The 22,860-nt window shown below is 46.9% G+C and overlaps 1 protein-coding gene across 1 annotated transcript in view; it reads right to left on the bottom strand.

Annotated features, from left to right (window-relative positions):
• The window catches only part of nwk (FCH and double SH3 domains nervous wreck), a 170,721-nt gene that overhangs the window by 119,096 nt on the left and 28,765 nt on the right, over window positions 1-22,860 (bottom strand). Inside the window, exons 3-4 of the mRNA XM_084600355.1 lie at window positions 19,931-19,976; window positions 4,587-4,672 (exon numbers count right to left, since the gene is read on the bottom strand). Coding sequence (XP_084456481.1) covers window positions 4,587-4,672; window positions 19,931-19,976 — 132 coding nt within the window. The remainder of the gene's footprint in view (window positions 1-4,586; window positions 4,673-19,930; window positions 19,977-22,860) is intronic.

Below are 22,860 nucleotides of genomic sequence, written 5' to 3' on the forward strand. Positions count from 1 at the left end.
GCCTGGTTATTGAAATTCTACCATGGCACGGAAATTAATTCGCTGCATGAGCGTTCGCTCGCTCTCCATGCTGCAAGAAGTAAATGTAAATGCTGCAGGTTCGGCACTAGAAATTCGAACAGGATGCAGGCCTCGATGGTGAATGCTTCCTGTGCCCTCAGAAAATAAAAATCCGCACGAAACCTTCCCTCTTGAGGTTTGCATTACAAAGGTAGTAAAGTGTTTGTTATCCGCCAAAGACAGCAGTAATTTGACATTATTTCTATTGCTTCTTACTCAATTTTTTTCCTTGTGGCGATGTAATGAAATAGTATGGAGACACCAAGAAGCGCAAAAATAGGCATGGCTATGCTTGAACCCCGTAATAGCAATAAATAACCTTCACAATTCATCTATTAACATTATATCGCAGTGTCCATCTCAGAGTAATCTTATAGGTTTGGTTAGGTTTGGTTATAATGTAATGTTCAACAGACGAGAAACTCAGACGTGTGACAAGCAGTGGCGACGTGCCAGACGGCAAATATCTAGAGGCGCGCGAATACGAAAAAAATCTACAATATCAAATTAAATATCCGTCTATTGAATTCTTCGAAGGAATCAAATATTGCACACTCAAAATTATTCGCAACGAATCGAATGCCGCATGTATTCGAATCTAGGCTGGCCTTGATTATAAGCTGACACACGAAAGTTGAGTTGAGAAGAACTGCTACAAAACGCGAACGACGTTAATTTAAAGCCTAAAGCCCTACACCCGCGTTTCGCGGTCTTCCAGCATGCTGACTGCCAGGTGACCTGCCAGGAAGCAGTTCTACAACCAGTAAACATCCTGCGAGAAATCAGAGCTATGCTATCTAAACCGCTTCCGCCGGCTACGGTAGGAAGAGTTTTAGCGAGGTGCCGTCAGGCATATGTATTGCAAACATAAAAACCACACGTTTCAAATTATTTGATACAGTTTTGTCGATTAGAAACCGTGCAAGATACCTAAGTGTAGCTTGCGCAGGCGCTAGCCTTACATTATGTACTTTGTAGAGATGAATGATTAGGCGATCAATTAATTAACATTATCTAATAAACGTTTCGTTTATTATTTTAAAAGACAATATTTATTCCGCCATTTAAGGCAGCAGGTTTCAAAAGTGAGTCCTCTTTATAAATTTTCTTAATCGACACCCTAGCCACAAATATCGAAATTCAGAAATGCACTTCTTAAAGCTCGTTCAGTTGGCTTTCACGCATTGCATATTTATAAAACGGTATCATTTTCGCTCATTTTTTTTTTCGTGCATCATATAGACGCCGCTTGTGTATTTGATGTAGAAGAATTTAACATGATTTAGACGAAAACGCCACCCGCAGCGACGTTATTTTAAATTTGTCCAGTGCGTGAAAACGAACTCAACGAGCTTTTACAAGGTGCGCATTTTTAAAGTTAAAGTTAAATTGGTTCACAGGAAGGGAAAGGCGCAGTAACTGTCACACTTGCTCTGTGGACACCCGAACCGCGCCGTAGGGGAAGGGAGGAGGGTGGGAATGAAAGTGTAAAGAGAGAAAGAGGAGCCGTAGTGGAGGGCTACGGAGTAATTTCGACCACCTGGGGATCTTTAACGTGCGCTGACATCGCACAGCACACGACGCCTCTTCGTTTCGCCTCCATCGAAACGCAGCCGCCGCGGTCGGGTTCGAACCCGGGAACTCCGGCACAGTAGTCCGCGCATTTTTGACTTTCGACATTTTGAGCCGCATGGCTGTAAAAGCATTAAAAAAAAGAACTCACCTGGGATGATTAGAGCCTTCGATTTCGCAATGTAATATTGCGCCACAAGATAAAAAAGTAAGAAACTTGGTCAAATTTATTTAATTATGTCTAATCAGTAACCTCTGTAATGTTTGCCTTGCCGCACATTTCGCCTTCATAGACCGCGCCGATGTATCTTTCCCAGTTTTAAAAGAAAACAAAAATGGCATTGAATAATTTAAAACAGCCTGTACAAATCATCCAACCTAATCCGAACTAAGAATTTCCTATCTCGTGCTCTTAGTTTCGGCCTCATAATATAATCACCATCATAACCAGCAGCAACAGCTGATTAATCTAATTAGTTGCCCTTAGCCAGCATTGTTATCACCCATTCGCTCTACATGTCCTGTCCATGCCCATCTCTTCTTGATTTTGACTAGAATGTCATTAACTCGAATTAGCTCCCTAACCAACTCTGCAGGCTTCCTGCTTCTTAAGATTACAGCTGCCATTTTCTGTGCCATACCTCTCTGAGTTGCCCTCAACTTCAGTAGAACCCTTTTCATTATCCTCCACTTTTATACGCCGTGGGTGAATATCAATAAGACGCAGCTGTTACATACTTTCCTCTTGAGCGATACCGGTAAGCTGCTGGTCATAAATAATCTGCGAGCACTTACCGAACGCGCTACATCTCCTTGCTCTTCTATTTATTTCATTATCGTGGTCCGGATCATCGGCCATCACCTGTCCTAAGTCGACGTAATCCCTTACAACTTCCACCGCATCGCCACCTATCGTAAACATGCTAATCCTTTCCGAGGCACTACTTTAGTCTTGTGCATATCAATTTTTATTAATTAATCCTTCTTCGCAATTCCCTTTCTGTGCTACTTAGCAAGACAGTATCATCAGCGAATCGCAGATTACTGAGGCATTTTCTATCAACCGTTATCTATAACTGTCTCAAATTTGAGGTTCGCCGCAGCAATCAGTTCGTTTGCTTGGTACTCAACCTATGCATATAACATGAATGCTGATTTCAACCTGTATAATCTCTTAATGAAGATAAGTGTTGCATCTTTTATTAGGTGTGACTATAACTACAGTAAAAATAAAGAGCCGTCCCGCAGCGCCGCCACCGGCGCTTCGTTGTTTTCCAGGGTTGCTCGCTGAATACCCGCGCAAGTAGCGAATACTCGCAAAAATATGCTACTCGTATTGCATTCGCTGTTCTCACTGTTAGATTGGGATTCGATTCAGGTTTAAGGGACACTGATCGTACTTTGGGTATGGTTAGCAAAGCTATATTATTAGTATTATATCCTCTTTGTAAGGAGTACTATTCGCAGGTCACTGCAAATATCTCATCCTTTTGAGGGAGCAGAGTTTCTGTATTCACCAAGTTCTACAGGACGATGTTAAAGAGTATGCACGTTGAAAGATGTTTTTGCCTGCATATCTGTATGAAAACTGCTCGCCAAGTACTCAGCCAGCAGTCCGAAGAATGCTGACTCCTTACTAACTAGCCCTACAGCAAGTACTCCTTACAGAAGCCCAAGACAAGTACGGCCTTGCCTAAAGAAAGTCGCATGTGCTCTGTTGTCTGTAGAAAGAGAGCGAACTAAGAGCCGTTTCACGCCTTGTGGAGATGTTTGTTTGTACACCTTGAACTGTACATTGCGCAAGGCGATATATGCTAATGCGTATGCATTGATCGTTAACAGTTTGGTTTGGTTTATGGGGTTTAACGTCCCAAACCAATTCAGGCTGGGGGTGACATTGTAAGTGTACATTACGAAAATGTAGACCATGGATGCCCCGCCGGGGTGGCGCAGTGGTAAGACGCCCGACTACTGTGCCGGAGTTCCCGGGTTCGAACCCGACCTCGGCGGCTGCGTTTCGATGGAGGCGAAACGAAGTGGCGTCCTTGTGCTGTGCGATGTCAGCGCACGTTAAAGATCCCCAGGTGGTCGAAATTACTCCGTAGCCCTCCACTATGGCTCCCCTTTCTCTCTTTCCCCTTTCACTCCCACCTTCCTCCCTTCCCTTACGGCACGGTTCAGGTGTCCACAGAGCAAGTGTGACAGATACTGCGCCTTTCCCTTCCTGTGAACCAACCAACAAACCAACCAACCTTACCAAAATCACATCGTATTTGATGTCTGAATGCAACGCTGTTTGTGAAAAGTTTACCCACAGTTGCTGTCCAGATGAAAAAGATTACGCGTTAGGTATGAACTTTGGTCATCTCATGAGAAGAGAGGAGTCGTTGGAGAAAGATTTGATGTTGGGAAAGGTTGAGGGTCACCGGAGAAGGGGTAGGCAGCGAACGCGGTGGTTATATAGCATCCTCGAGGCGCTGCATATGAAGTTATGTGATGTTAGAAAGATAGTGAGAGACCGGAAAGCATGGCGTGGTATGGTCTATAGAGTCACGAAGAGTCGGACATGACTGAACGACTGAACTGAACTGATGGACGTGAGGGGAATAAATTACAACTAGAGTGAACTAACCTATCGCGTACCGTGTTACTTATTTCTCTCTTCACAATCATTCAAAACAAGCACTGGGGCACGCCGTTGCAGCGCATTAGCATTAACACACAGCATCCGAGAACATCTCAATATGATGCATTACTCACCGACGCCACCGCAGCATCAAAATTACTTTACGACGCACTCCGCTGATTGCTGCGAGCAGGCGCTATACCTACCGACGCCAAGCAAGTTAACGCAAGCAGAATGTGCAACAGGACTTCTACGTTAGCTGTTCTCCATTTTTGTTACTCGCTAATGCAGCGCGCTGGACGAACTGCACGGATCGACCAGCACCCACTTGTTCTCTTGGCTGTCCTCGTTCTTGATCTCGATGCCCGGGGGAGGCTTCTTCTGCAGGTACGTGGTGGCCAATTTGAGCAGAGCCTGCAAAAAAATTAAATACATAAGTAAAACTTACCACTCGAGCAAACTGCAATGAACGCACGAAGAACATTTCTTCCCATGTTACAGTACGATCGGCGTAATGAAAGTAGAAGATAAGGTCAGAAACAGCTACCTTAAGCGCGTTGCAGCTACAAACGAAGGCTTCTCTTTTTTTGCGTTTTTTTTTTTTTTTTTTTTTTTTTGCTAGTATTCCGAGTCCATTTGGAAATTGTAGCTGGCTGGAAAGAAGTCTCTAGCTGTCGAACCAGGTAACAGTTGACGAATGGCTTTCAGGGTAAATTTAATGCAGATGTGCCTGCTACAACGGCGTAGAGAGCGAGGGTTTGGGCAAACCAGGTTGGAGTATAACCTAACTATCTATATCTCTAAATATACGTGTCAATCTATGAAAATCGCATTTGTCGAGGCCCCCTCTTAGCCGGTGCTGGCTTCTCGCAGGCTTTGTTTGCTTGCTTCATCCCCATTCTCTGCTGGATAAATCTCTGGCTACTCTACTGCATGCGAAGGATTAAGCTTGTTATAAGGTTGTGACAATTCGTTGTTTCAAAGGGAAGCGCGTACGCATATCAAAACGTGTAACTAAATTGGTGGCATCAAAGTGACTTGAATAAAGAGCACTGAGATGGATCGAAAAAAAAAGTAGTTGTGGTTCAGCTGTGGTTAACCCTGATTGAATTGGAAAAGCAACGGCGGAAGCTTCTTTTTCCTGCTACATTATTCCCCTACTTCCCTGCGTGTCGCAGGGGTCAGGAGAATGCAAACGGCTCTGGCAGTCTGATTCTGATATCACCCTCCCATATGAAAGGAGCGACCCAAGTTGGCAGCTCCTGCTCGTAGCATAGGGGTAACGTGAATTCAAACGTCATGGCAGGCTGTTTTTGTTATGAGGGATCACGGACACGGCACACAGCGACGAGCGATTAGACCTGGCTAGTATTGCGTTCGCAATAAAAAGATGATTTGGCGTGGTCTTTTGTGAGAGCACACATAGAGCTTTACAAGGAGAGCCTGCTGGCCGACATCCCCGAGAATGCAGATGATTTCATGCACTCGTGGCGTCAGTTCCAACAGTGCTTAAAACATTTGCTTAAAACCGCAGCATTCTGCAGTGTCTCCTCCCTTGTCCGTGTTCGCCTTAACGCTGTGTGATAATGAATCCAACATTTTACCATTCGGGTACATTTGGGTCAGGTGTTTGTTCTAGAAATTGTAGAACACGGGTGCATCTACTGTTAAGCATAAAAAGAAAGAAGGCAAATAGAAGAGCGTGATGCGCGATTTGAACAGCTAAAGCGATCAAATAAGGAGAGCGCCAAATTGTCGTTAGATTAGACCATGATATTTTGCTTGCATATAAATAAGAAAACGAACCGACATTCGTTATGGAAACACAAATTTTGTGTTTTCTCTTTAGGCGGAGTCACACTGCGGAAACACAACAGCGACATCAACCGAACAAGTTCGCCAAACAAGCCGCCAACAAGTTTCCGAACCAACTTGTTGCCCAACAGCATGTCACACCGCAGAAACAGCAGGGAAGCCGAACAGGTTGCTGCAGTGTTGCCTCGGTGTGACAGTGTTCAACCAAACAAGTTTGCCAAACAAGCCGTCAACAAGTTTCCGAACCAACTTGTTCCCCAACAGCATGTCACACCGCACGAACAGTCGGGAAGCCAAACAGGTTGCTGCAGTGTTACCTCGGTGTGACAGTGTTTGGCAACCAAAACAAGCAGGAAACAGTGTCCGTCAACGGTGTTCGGCCTGTTCGCTGGCCGGGCGAATTTCCGGACGACAACAGACCAACCAAAGTACTCATATTTGAGCTGACTGACTCATTCCTGCGAATTTCCTACTTGCAGATACGGTTTTCTTTTTTTGCAGAGTTTCCATGCAAACCATTTCCCCCGTTGTGGCGTCTTGCAGGCAGCGCATCCACCCGTTGGCAAGGGCGCGGAGCTTCGGCAACGGCGCCTCCCGCGGGTGGCGATGATATGCGCTGCTGCCTGCCAGCCGTAACGTCGCCGGCTGACTTATTGCGCCGGGAATTCCCGCCTTGGCGGCGGCTGTGTGAACCTTGAACCAAACGTGAGCGTCCCGTGTGTGTGCCTGGGAACATGTAAACTGACAACCCCCATCTGCAGCGTCCCTCCGACGATTCGGCGCCGCGGTGGCTGGCGCCGTGCCATCCGTGTTTACCTTGTTTTGGTAGTGGTGTTTTCTTTTTGGAATGGGCTTAGTGCGCAGCAAATACAGCGTCCATGCTTTGATGCGAGAGAGTGCGATCACGGGACACCGAGCAGCAGTGCGTGGTGCGTCGACAATGAGAGCGGACACGTGAAGAAATGGGCGAAGGAGTGAGTGGTGCGTGAGCACGGAGAACGGATGTTTGAAAACTGTGTGCGAACGTGCGTGTGTGAAACGAAGAAGTGTATTTGTAATCGAGTGGTTAATTATTGATAAGGCGTATGACGTGATCGGATCAGCGAAGCTCGCGTGGGCGAGCTGTATGGTTGTGCGGTCAGAACGCTGACTCGACGTCCGGACGAGGAATTCCACTCGTGTTGTGTTGCAAGCCAAGGTGGTGGTCTGTCGGATTCGCGTTCTCACGGTCGAGGCTTCACAAATGCCTCTCATATGGCTTCCCTGTACTCCTGTAAGTATGTAGATAAATCACGGCAGAGATGCCGTAAGCCTCTGCCCATTCCTCCAAACTGCTCATAATTTCTCAGGACGGGACCTGAGGAGATCGACCACAGTGAGAGCCGAACCGAGGGTCCCACAATAACAGTGCCCTCGTTCATCATTAAAGCAAGCTCAGAGTAATTGGGACAGCCTCTTTGTCTATTGAATTTTTCACAGGCACGTGTATAGCGCATGAATTTGGGCGAAATAGTAGCAAAATGGGCGGCTCCTGACATCAGCGCCTCAACGAGCAGCAAGTTTCCGCGGTGTGACACGGTGTCGCCCAACTGTCGGAGAACAAGTTCGCGGCAGCTGTTGGAGGGCGACAACGACATGTTTCCCAATAGTTTGTGTTGGCGCGATGTGACAGGGCCGCCAACACTGCGCGAACACGCTGTTGACGGACAGAGTTGACCAACTGTTTCCGCAGTGTGACTCCGCCTTTTGCGTCAGCTCGCGTATGAACCAAAGCGTTCTGCTAGCATAGTCTGGACGAATAGCCGTTCCGTTAAGATTGATGAATTCTGTTGCGTTCTCTAGGATCAGTCATCAATCAATGAAACAGAGCGTCTGCACCAGTGTTGATCGGCAACTTCGAAGTTTCTGTGCGCCCAACTTTGAACAAAACGGAGTAAGAGGGCGCGATTTGCGAAACTGAAATGAAAAAGAAAAATGTTAAAAGAACTCGCATTCATTTACGCAACCCTCTTCTTTATCTTTTTCAAAGGCCTTTTTTCGCTACAACTCTAGAACTAGACGGGAGTTCGTTTTTGTGAATGCGCTCATGCATCATTGTCGAAGCACGACCTTCAAAGCTCACGCATTTGCGAGTCAGAAAAGTAGTCTACTATATAGTTCTCGAATCGAAATTTGTACCAAACTTTCTTCAAACTTTTCCCTCGAAATTTTTAACGCTCTTCGTGTTCTTCCTTAATGCTTAACTGACAATAACGCCGTTGGAGTTTACACTCGCCGTTCACTCGGAATCGTCAGATATCAGCGACAACACCACACTGTCTCATTAGCCTTACAGTTTTATCGCCCGAGATCGCCGCTATGGCTTTCGCTACGATGACTGTCGCGACAGTTATTATTTAAGGCTTTACTGAAATCTGGCGCATTTGTCATCGCTCACTTAAAACAACATGTCTATAGCATCTGATATTGGGATTGGCTTCCTGCGTGCATACCCTCCATCACCAGTCGTTCCAGGCGCGTGCATGGTACGCTTCCTTTCTAGCAAGAAAAAAAAGAAGAAAAAAAATCTCCCTTCAAATCTCCATTGCAAAATCACCCCTCCTTCCAAGCAGCATCGCGGCCGCTACTTGGCATCATTCCAATCGTTCCAGCAGTAGCTGCAAAATAAGCTAGACAAACCCTTCGTCGAGAAACAACTGCAGGACAAGCAGAAGCCGCTTCTCGCCAGATGGCGCCGCGCCCCAGCGGCCGTAAAAATCCTCGGATAAGAAGCAAGGGGAAGAGGAAGAGGTCGTCTCGCGCAGCAAGGGGTCGTCCGATCGTTTGTCCACTCGAGGAGTAACACACGAGGGTGGCGGCGGCCGCGTTGGGTGCAACAACGCACGGTCGACGCTGCAACAGTTCCGCGACGTGAACAGCAAATTGTCGCGACGTCAAAGGCACCCCACTGTCTCGGCTTGTTCTCGCCCTCTCCCTTCCCCGAGCGATCAACCGCGGCTCTAACAGCGAAGAGACCACTAGCGCCAGCCTCCAGAGTCGGCAGCCATGGTTCGGTGCTCCTTTTTTACAAGTGAAGGAAGTGGCGCCAGTGCGCTGTAAATTAGCTAACGGAACTGTTTTTAATAAGAAGACCGGCTTTTTGATTCGACCATGTCGTCTACACTATACGATGTATTCATTCAAGGTTCATTCATTCAGACTACTCATATCACTCAAGTGTTACTCATTTGAAGACAAAATCTAATCTCCTTTCCCTTCAATCACGCCGCAAAATAGCCCGACTGTGCCTTTTTCATAAATTTTACCATTCATCACTAGGAAACTGCGCCATCATGCCTTGTCACCGCGTATCCGATCGACTTAATCACAACAAAGTAGTATACCCGCCATCCGCAAATACCACTGCACATCTAAATGCTTTTTCCGTCCAGACAGCAAAGGACTGGAATCGCCTTCCTGCCGACGCAGTTCATCACGCTCATCCGGCACACTTCAAAGCATTCATTGAAAGACTCGCCAATGAATTGTAACAGCCCACCCCTCATGTAATGCCACATAGGGGCATTTGAGGTATAAATAAATAAATTAATTGAAGGAAGAAAGAGCCATTATGAATTCGTATTAATTGCAAAGGAAAGTGAGAGCTATCAAGCTGTAAAATAGCGCTAGATATGGCACCTGCCGTCACGCTGCAAAACTGCACCACAGATGGAAGCTCATTTCCACATAGGCCGACACGGTGAAGTAGCGTACAACCTCCGGACCACAAGCCATGTAAGGGAGGACTAACGTCAGCGCTGGCGCTTCAATTTTCTGGGGGAGAGAAAAATTTCCATTGTCATTTCTCCTGACCTTTGCGGTTTCACAAGTACGGCAAGAGCCAAGAACAAAAATAAGCTACAAAACCTGTGACATGCGAGCTTTTGGGTCAAGGATTGCCCGCCCGCTTCTTCAGCGGCGGTTACCGGTGGATTCCACGTTTAGAGGGAACTTCGAGCTTCCTGGCTTTCTTAAAAGTGTTACTCTTCCAGATAAAGCCCCAGGTCCCTGCTACCTTCGGGATTCACCTTGAGCAGCGGGACCAGACGACTTTTGAAACGCTAGCCACTTCCCTCCTCCTTGTAACCGGGAGCTGTAAGCATGAAATTTAGTCCTGTCGTACTTGGTATGATTTTTCGTCGTGCTTCCGCTGCTGCAGACTGAGGAAATAATCTTCCGGACTTTCAGGAATTGTGACAAGTGAAACGTAGAGTAATGAAGCGCCACTGTTCCACTACGGTCGATAACCTCAACATTGCAAAAACATTCCCTTTTCAGGAAGGATGTGACGCCCCGTCGTGAGTATTCGACTCGCACAAGGAACTTGACGCTACGGGATGTCGGTCATGCCTAAAACCGGGGTATTAGAAAGCGTTGCTCAGACGGGAAAAGGAAGGTCGCCTTTAAGCGCCCAGACATGCGGCGTTTTTTCCGACTGCAATTATGTGCGACTGTTATGCTTTTTTATTTATTTTTCAGGGAGCGGGTAAAAGGTAGAGAGCGGAGGGGAAGAACCGCCGAATGTGACGTCGAAGAGGTTCGGAGCCTAGCTGCTGACGTCAGTTCAACAATCTATTGCTTACTGCTGTGGTTACATTTCCCATCGACATCATCGCAGAATCCGCGTCCTCGACCATGCAGAGATTTTTACTGCTACCCACAAGAAGCATTATTGTCTTAAATGACAGTCCTCCTCTGGTGCAAGATAAAGTGGCGTAAAAATCGGCGGTTGAGATTTTGAAATTGTTGACCCTTTCTCAAAGCTGCTGGGTTTCACAACCATGTCACGCGCACGCATTGCTGCCAGACAAATGGGAGCTCCCCATAACTGTTTCGGGAACTTGTGATGTCTGAAAAGAAAGAATTGGCGGACGCTGGCATTTATCGGGCCGAAATAGAATGGGAACTACCTATAGAACATACATTCTCTCCATGTTTTCACGTTCCGCGTGCCGTGGACCGTGTGTGGCTTATGTCTGCATGCCATCTCTCTTTTCTCTTTTCGCCAACGTTTTCGTTTTTATGCTCCCAAAATGAGCCAGCGTCGAATCTTTCCTTTGTCCATAGCCCTCCTCCTCCCTGTTGTCATCTTGTCTGTGATTCTTCTTTGACGACTCAAACTTCATCCTTCTACTGTGCGATGCCAACGCACATTAAGTACCCTAATGTGGGCAAAATTATTTTTAAACAACAATCACGACCGGTTACGCATCGGTGCCACATTGCAGACATTGGCATACAACCTCAAATGCTCAGAGCCCAATGTATGCTGACTTTCCACCTTGTCCCTCTCTACGTGTTTCACTCTCAATCGATTTGTCGCGTTCCGATTCATATTTTCACCTTCGATCGCAATGCATGCAACTAATAACCCGGCGGGCGGCTGCCCGAACAAAGGCAGCTTACTTCCCATCGTGGCCGAGGCGCGTATTAGGAGAAGGCCAGCTGCCCCGACGGCGCCGACGCAATTACGCGGCGCTTGGGCCCTGCAGGCTTTTCTCTCGAGACGCGCGTGAACAAGGATGGATGGCTGGCGCGAAGCTGCGCTCGTTTGCTGCGATTTGCGCTGAATGCGGCGCGCATTCCCGGCCAAGCCGCGGCTACTGCGGGCGAGGCGGATATGCCGTGGCCGGAATATTGCCGCGCGCGGTTTCTTCCCCGGCGCTGTGCCCTTTGTCTGCATGGTGCCTGGTTTCACCGGGGATTTCACCCCCTGACGAGGGCACACGCCGGAAGCTTGCAGGCATCTGCGCATGCTCTGTAAGTGGCAAGGCAGATTTTTTTGTCCGTTCTTTTGCGAACGAGTCATCCCCGAATGCGAGAGGCGTGGTGCGCCACTGGAAAAATCGGTGTTTCAAGGTGAAGAGCACACCTACGCGCTGTCATCTCAGTCTGTGTCATGTGCGGCTGCATATGCTGTTTCCTTCTTGGTTTATCTAGAGACGTGTACAGTACCATGTGCAGTATTTGTAAAGAAATAAAAATTGGCAGGGGCTATCTTCGTTATAGTTCGAGAAGAGGGGAAGCTGTCGTTTCAGTTGTACATGTGGCGCCACCCGGCAGCCGCCGCTTCAAATGGCGGAGTTTTAACTATCACATCTGCCGCCAGCTCTGGTGAAACGGGACGCTTGATCGCGGAGGCCATTAGGGTGCCTCGAGAGGCCACGGGCTCGTGATGCCATCTGGGAGTCGCCGCGTCAAATAACGTATTTTGTTCGAATGCACCCGCCGCGGTCGCTCAGTGGTGAAGGTGCTCGGCTACTGAACGCGAGTAGTCTCGTTCGAATCCGCTCCGACGTTTTCCTTTTTTTTTTTTTTTTTTTTTCAGTGTGAAAGCTCTACAAGAAGTCACGGTCAGTCATTGACTCTATCACTCTGTTGCCTGGCCAACTTGAAAGACCCGCCAGGGTGACTTGCGCATTGCAGCCACTGTACCGGACTGAATTTAAATTACCCGCGTGAGCCCATGCGGCTGTTACCCCACAAAGCAGCTTATCCAATCAGATAAATTATTTGTCGGTGGTGGTGAGCGTATAAGTACTTTTGCACTAATATACATCACAAGGGGTTTGTTCCTAAACACTGTAACAGGGATCTTGGAATCTTGGAAGCTGTATTGATCTTGGTTTGCGTATGTTTGACAAAGATTTCACCTGTTTAAATTCATATGTTCAAGCACTATATGTCGGTGAAGCAGGTGATTGGAAAAGCGGGGAGGGGGAGGCAAGGTTGAGACAGGGGTAAATTTGTTTTACCCGTAGAAATAAAAATCGTGAACCGATAGCTCCTATAGAATTTATTGTACCAGAACCGCGCGTATGCCCCAGAGCATACGCGCGGACTGCTGAACAAAAGGACCCAAGGACGGGCTTCCACCATCTGCACCAGTGCAAGACATGGCAGCACTCAACCACCGCATAGCAAAGAAAACGCCGACAGAACAACGGGAGATATGTTTCACACTTTCAAGAGAACAGGCTCTCCCTTCTCCAGGTGGACAAAAATGGAGGGTTTGTTGTTTTGCCGCAAGGTTTTTTCCCGCGAAAAAGCTGTTCAGGCTGTGCAAAAAAAAAAAAAAAAAGAACTTTAACCTGAAAAAAAAAAAAAAAAATAAAAGCCGTTTTACGCTAGCAAAAAAGGAAGTGGCCAACTTTTGCAAAGACGTTGGAGACGCAAAGCTACCCAAGTAGGTTATCAGTTGTGAAGGCAATGCTTTGAAATTGGTTTCGCCGCAAGCGGCGTTGACCTACCGTCCCAGCCCCGTAGGACCAGGAACTGCCACCCTTCACAACCTGCCCCCCTCCCTCGTGCGTACGTGTGCTGTGCGATGTTAGTGCACGTTAAACCAGATGTACTGTTTCGAAGTATTGGAAGTCGGTTCCTGCAGAGATCTTTGTGAGTTCTCACCGTTAATGACCCTTTTCTTATTAAGAATTCAAGGGAAATTTTCGATTTTCTGAAAACCAACCGCAACACTGGCTTCGCGTTCTCTGTGCACGTGCAAGATTTGTTGTATTCGATACATCACCAGGAGTTGTTCGCGTCACTGAAACAGTGCACTGATAGGAGTGACGTCATCTCTTTCCAGAATTCAGCTGGTACGTCTGTTGACAATTTTCAAACACTTTTAGAATTTTATCTCCAGGGATCTTTTATCGTTTTTAACAACCAGCACTACTAACAAACCAAATGGATATGCATTGGCTCTTGCTTTGCACTCATTTTAAGTGATATATTTTTAGCCAGTATTGACCAGATTTTAGCATCTGTTTTTAAACCGGACGAAGTCACAAAAATGTACCAATATGTTTAAGATCTTTTTATCTTGTTGGACAAGCAGAGCCCTTTACAGTATTGCGGTATTATTGGCAGGATTTTAGACGCTTTTAAACAGCACGCAAAGGTTCACTTGCGAAGTGCCAGATGAGAATATTAAGGCGAAAGCCTTCAATGCCTCACCGTTGTCAGCAGGAGCTGTCGACGGCAGAGGTTGTCGGCAGTGGGTGTCCCACTTTCGAGAGCGGAGATAGTTAGAAAAATAATATCCCCAGCCGAACGCTTTACCAACTGCGCCACGCCCCGAATCCTGAAACGTTCATCATAATTCTTGTCTACCCTGAGGATGATAGTGGGATTCCGCGAGTGACAGATACTGCGTTTTTACTTTCCTGTATACGAATTATAGAACGCCGGTGAACTTTGATGCCTTCTATGAAATGCTGGTTGTGTTAGACAAGGGGCGCTGCAAGTACTGTCACGACAGGACATGACGTCATCAGGTGATTAATGCATATTTGAAGCTGACGCCAGTGGGCGTCCGATCTAAGCGTCCGTGCGGCACCTTTATTTGGCGCTTCCTCGAACGCCGCACCACACAGCAAACAGAAGCAGACCCAGATGTCTAGGAGGCGTTAGTACAGCAGGTATCAGCGGCGTTTGAAACTGATTTAGAGGATACAAAAGGCGCAGTACTTGTCACAATTCTCCGCGGACGGGTGTACCACGCCGTAAAGGAAAGGAGAAAGGTGGGAGTGAAAGAAGAGAGCGATATAGAGGTGCCATAGAGGAGGGCTACGATCCACCGCGTTATAATGTCAATGGCTTTTGCCTCATCGCGCCTTAGTGGACCAAAGCGTACTCTGGAATTTTATGCGTTATATGCGGCGCAGCAGCTGGAAACCTTCTGCCACGACAGATTAAGGTCCCACAGTTTCAAGCGTAGCTCGGCGTCCCGTTAATGTATGGCCCGGCATACTCCGAAGGGAGCCGCTCAATAAAAGACTTAACGGCACAAAGATGCTCCTTCAGATTGAGCTTCCTCGTACAGAGGACGAACGCTGGCGGGGTGGATCTAACATAAAAATGTTTTCTTTTAGGTTCAAAACAGCGCTCACCATTAATCAAAATCACTTTAAAAGAGGCTTTGCCGATGAATACGATCCTGGACACAGAAAACAGAGGAGGACATGACACATAATCCCCTTATCTTGCCTGTCAAAGCTACACAAAAATATGGCCTCGCCCTATAGCCTTGCTGCAAGGAAAAATATGAAGCAAATAAAGAGCACTATTCTACGCGCTATTGCTAGCTATGATCGCAAAAGAGAGAAAAAAAGAAATAGAAGGAACAAAAAAAAATGAAAAAGAAGTACAGGCGTCTCTTTGGCTGTCTCTCAGTCTGCCCGTGCGCACCGCCTCTAAAATTTGAGGCCGAAATTGATAATCGATACAAGCACCGCGTCCTTGGGGCGACTGCTGGCAAAGCGCTAGGATGAAGCTGACAAGAGTGCACCCTTATAGCGTGAGGCGCCTTAGTTAATGAGCGGTCTGGGTTTCGAAAAAGTCTTCGAATTAATGGCGTCTGACGTACGCGCAGCTTATAACAGCAGCCCTTTCAGGAGGGCGCCGTATAGGTACTGACGCGTGACTCTGGGTCCGTTTTCGACCACCTTGGCTTCATTTTCGCACATAAGCACCAATACACCCACTGCGGTCATGCAGTAAGTTGAACCCACGCTATGTATTGTTCCAATGAGTGTCACATTCGTGAACAGTAGCAGGTGCCGAATTAGAGCGCGCACAGTGGGCGAAGTGATTAGCCTATATGCCGCGTTCCAGTGACGTGGAGGCTATATGATCTCCGAAAACGGAGCTGGTATAAGCAGGAGGAGGAGGAGGAGGAAAAACTTTATTAGCCCTATATTATTTGGCGGTTTTAGACGTCTTCAGAGATGCCTGCTTGTTGTATCCACAAGAGTCTTCTCCGTCGACTTCGTCCACTTTTTCACAATGGTCGGTTGCCCTCAGTCCAGGGCTCCGCTGGCTGCTGCCGCCCGTTGGGCTCGCTGTACCAGACCTTGCTGGTCTTCGCAGCGGTCACTGGACAGCAGAGTCTCCCATTGCTCCGCACTCGGGTTTCGAATTTTGGGAACCACATCTATGTTTTGACATGCCCATGTGATGTGATATAGTGTTGGTTTTTCATCGCACCACGGACATCTGTCAGCGTATATGCTAGGGTGCATTTTGTTTAGTATGTGCAGGTTTGGGTATGAACCCGTCTGTAATTGTCTCCATATGACAGTTTCCTCTCTGGTGAGAGAACTGTGCGGTGGGGGATATCGCATTCTTCTTCCTCTATAGTTTTCTAGTATGGCCGAGTATGACTTGGGTGTTGGCAAAAGTTCCACGGACTCGTCGGATGCTCGGAAAGTAGTGTATGCTCGAGCTATCCTGTCAGCCTCTAGGTTCCCTGCCACCCCCATGTGCCCCGGTACCCATATAAGCAGGAAAAGCCAAAACAGTGGACATAGTTACCGCCACAAAATGCCGTTTCATAAGTGACCTTCAATGGCGTCACTGATCCTTTCTATGCGCGTTTCTGAGTCAAGTCTACGATTCTAGGCCATACTCACTACACTGTTGACAACGCAGTCTTGGTTTGTTGGTTCATAGGAAGGGAAAGGCGCAGTATCTGTCACACTTGCTCTGTGGACACCTGAACCGCGTCGTAAGGGAAGGGATGAAGGCGGGAGTGAAAGTGGATAGAGAGAAAGGGGAGCCGTAGTGGAGGGCTATGGAGTAATTTCGACCACCTGGGGATCTTTAACGTGCGCTGACATCGCACAGCACACGGACGCCACTTCGTTTCGCCTCCATCGAAACGCAGCCGCCGTGGTCGGGTTCGAACCCGGGAACTCCGGCACAGTAGAGAGATTTAGCACAACGCCATGCACGTTCCACTCCCGTGATCCGCTTACTGCAGGAATGTGCTTGCGCAGAGGAAGGTACGCTCCTTCCGGGGTCATCTGCACATGCGCAGATAGCTGAGGCGGACGCTGATCATGCTATGCTACGTCCCAAAAGCGTCTCACTGACATCACGGGACTGTTCTAGTGGTGGAAAAATATACTCTACTGACATGTGACAGCTACTAAACGCGCTTTCCCCGGGTTCAACATCGTCTTTGTCAGCATAACCCGAAGGCGGTACTACGGAAAAAGCCGTCGAAAAAGGGAGGGGCATGGCAGGAACGAAGCGACGGGAAACAGGAAAGCGGTTGTTGTGTTGGTGGTGGTCATAAAAGGGGGGATTGACCATGCTCCGTACCGGCATCGAAAATAGAGTTTTGGTGTATCGTGTATTTAATGATACTAGATACTAAAAAAAAAAAAAAAAAAAAAGGCTGCACATTTTGAGGCCGCTTTAAGTCGAGTTTGGATCGGCAGCGCTCGTTCAGGCGGTACTAGTTGGGTGAAAGACCGGCTTTTACTACCGTCTTCTCAGAAGATTGCAGAAGAGGCCGTTCACTCTGTCAGCACAAAGGCCACGCTTTCTTTCACACGCGGGCCAGTGCGGTCATCGGCGCCAGCAGTATCAAATGCGCCAGCTGAAGCATTATCTTAATTTGGAGAAACAAGGCCTCTTCCAGCCATAGGACTCGAGAGGCCCTAGTGAAACTTGAGTTTCTTAACAACTTTTACGAACCTCGAATCAATGCGGTTGGGCTTGATAAAAGGCGCCTTCATCCAATAAAACATTATAACTTGCTCGTCTGCTCCTTTAGAGAAGCTTTTCTCATTTTCCGCGCTTATAGCCCAACCACATTGTGGGGCTCCTTCATACTGGCGGTTTGAGCAAATGCTGGTATACGAAGACCGAAGACTTCCAAGTAATGATCAAAGAAATGTTATCTAGGCTCATGGAACGAAATTCCATGCGCGAGATCTGCCACATTCTGTGAGATTCTGCGAGATGTGTTCTTGTCTAGGGTTCCTGCCATATGCAATCCTACACATGAACGCGTGCCAAGGAACGCCACGCGACAGGAGCGGTGGTGCACCGTCCAAACACACTTGCCGGAGAAAGTGTGACGGATACAGCGCCTTTCGTTTTCAGTAAACCGATTATAATTATATATAGCACTGCAAATCAATTCTTGATAAAGAATTAATTTCGGTCTTTTATCTTGTATTGGTATCAGATATACAGTTTTTCACGGTATCGAATATCGGTATCAAATATACTTTTTTGGAGTACTTTACCCTGCCCCGCCGGGGTGGTGCAGTGGTAAGACGCCCGACCACTGTGCCGGAGTTCCCGGGATCGAATCCCGGCCTCGGCGGCTGCGTTTCGATGGAGGCGAAACGAAGTGGCGTCCGTGTGCTGTGCGATGTCAGCGCACGTTAAAGATCCCCAGGTGGTCGAAATTACTCCGTAGCCCTCCACTACGGCCCCCCTTTCTCTCTATCCACTTTCACTCCCACCTTCATCCCTTCCCTTACGGCGCGGTTCAGGTGTCCACAGAGCAAGTGTGACAGATACTGCGCCTTTCCCTTCCTATGAACCAACCAACCAACCAACTTTACCCACCTCCACCGCATGGAAATTTGCAGTGTTCCTATCACCTATACGCCGGTGAGATTTCAGCGCTTCAGAACAGAGCTTCGAAAAACAAATATGCCGTTCTAGGCGTCAGTGGAGAAGGTAAAGAGTGGTGAGTAACTGAACATCACTTGGTGTATTCAACTCTGTATAAAACTCTAGGTCACGGTGAAAGAATATAGTCAATAGACTATTCTTCCACCGTGCTCCAGGTGGTGCTGCGGACGCTTTGCTCCCTTACCCTAATCTTCAAGTCTCCAGGAGTTCAAAAATATTGCTCCAAAGATATTGGAAACACCGCCATTGAAAATCTGCTTAATTTCCATCCAAAGCTGATGCTTCGGCCATTCGTCTAAAGTTCAAGCTCGTCGTTTATTCAACACCGCTAAGGTGGTCCGTGGACAGCGCCATCCAACTTTTCTTTCAGCTAAAAAGCAATTACTTGGCTCTCTGTGGATATTACTGTTTGGGATTACAATACTTATTCTTTGCTGAGAAATTTGGATCAACTATATAAGGGACATTTTTTTCATCGCCACACGATTTAAGTTCATGACGTCAACACCGAACAAATCTCTGTGAAAGTATTTGAAAAGTGAAGTGAGTCAGTCTAGCGTATCTTCGGGCTTCTGTGCTATAGATCAGAGTTTACATCTACGCTGTTCCTTTGTGCAGGTACATATCAGAAACTCTCTTATTTGAGATCATAGTCTTTTTTAGCGCATAGCAGCTAAGTTTTCAGTGCGCATATATTATTTGTCACTAAAACACGATAATGATTCAACAGAGGCCACATCTAATTTCTGTCCCTGTATGGACTGAAGTGACCAGCGAATTAGGCGATAATAACTATAGACGCCTAAGCTGGTACAGATGAATGCATGTTGTGCTAAATGTCGTCGGCAATGCAGAAAGCTTATTAACAGTCTCGTGACATACGTATATGCAACTGCGCCTTCTCTCGTCTTACGCCGCTCGGAATTCTTTCATTAAAACAACAAAACGAAGAACGTGCACAATAATAGGCACGCCTTAACCTGAGAGAAAAGAGCACTCGTTTACACAAGACTGGATGACGACCGGACCGCCGTTTCTGCCCAAATATTTACCTCGAACAGGCACGCGCCGTGACTCTCTAAACAACAAGGGATGAGCAGCTGCGCTATTTCAGCGTAATAACAAAGGTCAGGGCTCGCCAAGCTCTCTGGTTATGTGTGTTTCGTATATATAGGTTGCACAGGCTTCAACGTCCCGTCGGGGAAACATTTCGTTCAAATAGTAGAAATTAGCAGCACACTTACGGCTTCATACTGATGGAAATTTACCGGGGGGCCTCTACGAAATGCTGTAGATTTAGAGCACATGTCATTCGTTCTACCAATACCGAGCTAGAGAGCAAAGAGAAAGGCGCAGCAGAGTCACAGCTCTACTCACATTTCCGTACTCCTTTTCGATGGTCGCTCGGATCTTCGTGAAGCTCCTGAAAACGAGAGAGAAAAAAATTCAGAGAGAACAGAACGTTAGCATTGCGAAAACTGAGCGAGACTTAGACGTTTTTTGTGCCTCTTCAAATATGCAAAGTTTCTCACGCACGTGCAGCTCTTCACGTTAGTTCGCATTTTAATTTAGTCAGCGTGGGCCGAAAGCCACAAGGCTCTTTCCCATGTGAAATGATTGGCCTTTAAGTCGAGTCCTGTTCTTTGGGAAAGTAAAAACGACCGTTTAAATGTTTTTCCTGCTTCATCTCTACACCTTCTCAAATTCTTCCTTGCAAAGAACACTAAAATATCCTCGATGAATTCCCAGCGAGGCAATTTGTTTTTGCCCTTTGTGTCGCGTTTATCCCGCAAAACGGCGCGATTTTCTCGCACAGACGAGAAAGGGCCAAGGCAATTTGGGATTGCATTTCCTCCGCTCGCGTGTCCGTTTGCTGTTCGAGGAAAGTAATCGCTTTCGAATTGCACGCTCCGTAAAGACACGGGAGCTCTGCTTTATGTTCTCAGAATATTAGAGGGAAAGGAAATACGTCATTCTTAAGCCCGATTTACTACAAACTGCAATTAAGAGGCGGGACGTTCGAAAGGCAAAAAACGCAATTGCGATATGTTAATTTAGGAGTTCTCAAACTTCATTGCCATGTACTCTTCGATAAAATATTTGTCAGAGAAAAAAATAATCACTGCGAGTGTAATGATTGAAACTTATCTGATTACCAAGCGAGTACCGTCTCTCTGTTCTGTTTTCATCACAATATTATTGCTATAAAACTTAGTAATTTGAAGTTACTGTACTTTAAAAAGTGTGGTGTCGTGTGATAATTTGGCGGAACGTTTTGAAGGATTTCTAAAAGAGTTTTTTGTAAAACATGTAGTTTCTGAAGATTTCCTGCTGTTGTTGCACCACGGTGCCGATGTAGTTCTTGGCAGCTCTAACCTTTGAAGTCACAATATGCAGCTGTCAATAATAAAAAAGGCAAGATAAACCAAATGAAGAAGAATGGTATCGAAATACAGTCTAGGTTTCAACACGAAAACATTTTCTTTCAGTGACACGTACCATAATCGGGAAGAAGTTGCGGCGAAAGGAAGAAAACAACGCGGTGACTTCTGCTTTAAGGAATTATTAGGTTATCTATCATACAGTCAAATCGACATTATCAAAAATATTATGTCACCTACAACGAATTATGGCCAATCCCCCCCCTGTGGGTATGTGCCATTATAACGAGGGAGAAGAAGAAAAAGAAGAAGAAGAAGCGCGGAACTAAAACTGAAATTCGTTTTTGTGGCGTCTGTTAGTCCTTTCGTTTCTGTGAAAGCCGTCTCATCGTTTCTTGTAGGATTATAGTTCGAGAAGATGCACGTGGCTCGGGTGATCAGAGCGAGAGGCGGAGAAATAACAGGGAGTGCTCGGATTATCTATCTGGTGTAGCATCCGGTTTCCTGGCCTACATAGCGTCAAAGCAAAGGAGACCACAAAAGTTAACAGGAGGAGGAAGAAAATAATAATAAAAAAAATCATTCGTCATTCTCTCCTCTCCCCCTACGACATATCTTTCGGTACATGAAAAAAAAAATCAACAACAAAAAACATTGGCCCAGTAAAATGAATAGAATGTACAAAAAGCGACTCCAACATGTCTGGTTATGTGGCGCGCTTGTAAACTGGATGATATACTCGTAACAAACACGTCTTTATTGAATTACTTTTCTACCCTAAGTTAAGCCACTAACTAGCCTAACCTGACCAAATTCTGCTAACCTACGAGGCAAAAAAATATATATATGCTGCCATTCCTTCCTGAATAACGACTAGACAAGAAAGTAAGCTCGTTCCAAAAAATGGCCGTTCCAAAAATGGCTGGAAAAGCGCCGAAACCCATACTCTGTCTCGATGAGAGGGCGAGACAGAGACGGAATGGTTCTGCAATTTTATATGCACGCACGAACTGCCATTGTTTCCCTGCAAGCGGGCATACAGTGCGCCGCCGAAAGATCTATAATGCCGCCTCCTCCGCAGTGTCAGCAGCAGCAGCACTCGGTGTCCTTTATTTCGGAAGACACGCAGAGGAGCGCGCAAGTGCGTCTTTTCTTACAATAACCTCGCCGGGACGGGGCCTTTGCCCACGGCCAAGATTGAGAACCGCTGCCCGCGCTTACGCAACCAAACGCGGCAGAACGGGTTGGATTTCGCTGCCACCCATTACGCTGAATCGCCCACTGTTTCCTCCTGTTCTCTTGGTCCTTCTCGTGCTCCACCCTCTGTGTATGTGTAAACAGGATCCCACGGCGGTCTGCCCTCGTCGTGTGAGCAAAAGTTCGCACGAATAAATATGGTTCCAGCTTGCCTTTTCCTCGAAGCAAACATACGTTCCTTATAATTTTTCTGTCTGCACAGGCATCGTCGTTTTTGCATGATGCCTGGTCAGGGTGACCTGTGTACAATATGGCCCTGTACAAACTACGGGCCGAATGCATAGCGGTGACATGTTGGCGACAGTCACGCACATGCTGCACAGGCGACGGCAAGTAATTTGCTAGGTAGTGTTACTTTCGGACAGTTTTCTTAATCGTATTTTATAATCGTTGGGGACAAAAAGTAATAACGATCTCAGTCGTAATCATATAATGTCATCACAAATGAAGAAATTAGCTTTCAGAACAATCATCGTTATTCCTCGGTGAGGAAATAGCTCTGAAACACGCTTACCGCCCCCACTCAAGGGAGCGCACACACCCATAGTCACGGAATTTATAGTAAGCGAACTCGCGGGTTAACACTTTCGACTCGCTACACACACAAAGGGTAGTAAAAGAAGTCGGTCGGGCTCTAATCGTTGCAGTCTAACTAACGCTGGCAGAGAT

Source organism: Amblyomma maculatum, chromosome 4 (genome assembly GCF_055883805.1).
Source record: "Amblyomma maculatum isolate TAMU_Amacu chromosome 4, ASM5588380v1, whole genome shotgun sequence".
In the NCBI taxonomy this organism is placed as follows: Eukaryota; Metazoa; Arthropoda; class Arachnida; order Ixodida; family Ixodidae; genus Amblyomma; species Amblyomma maculatum.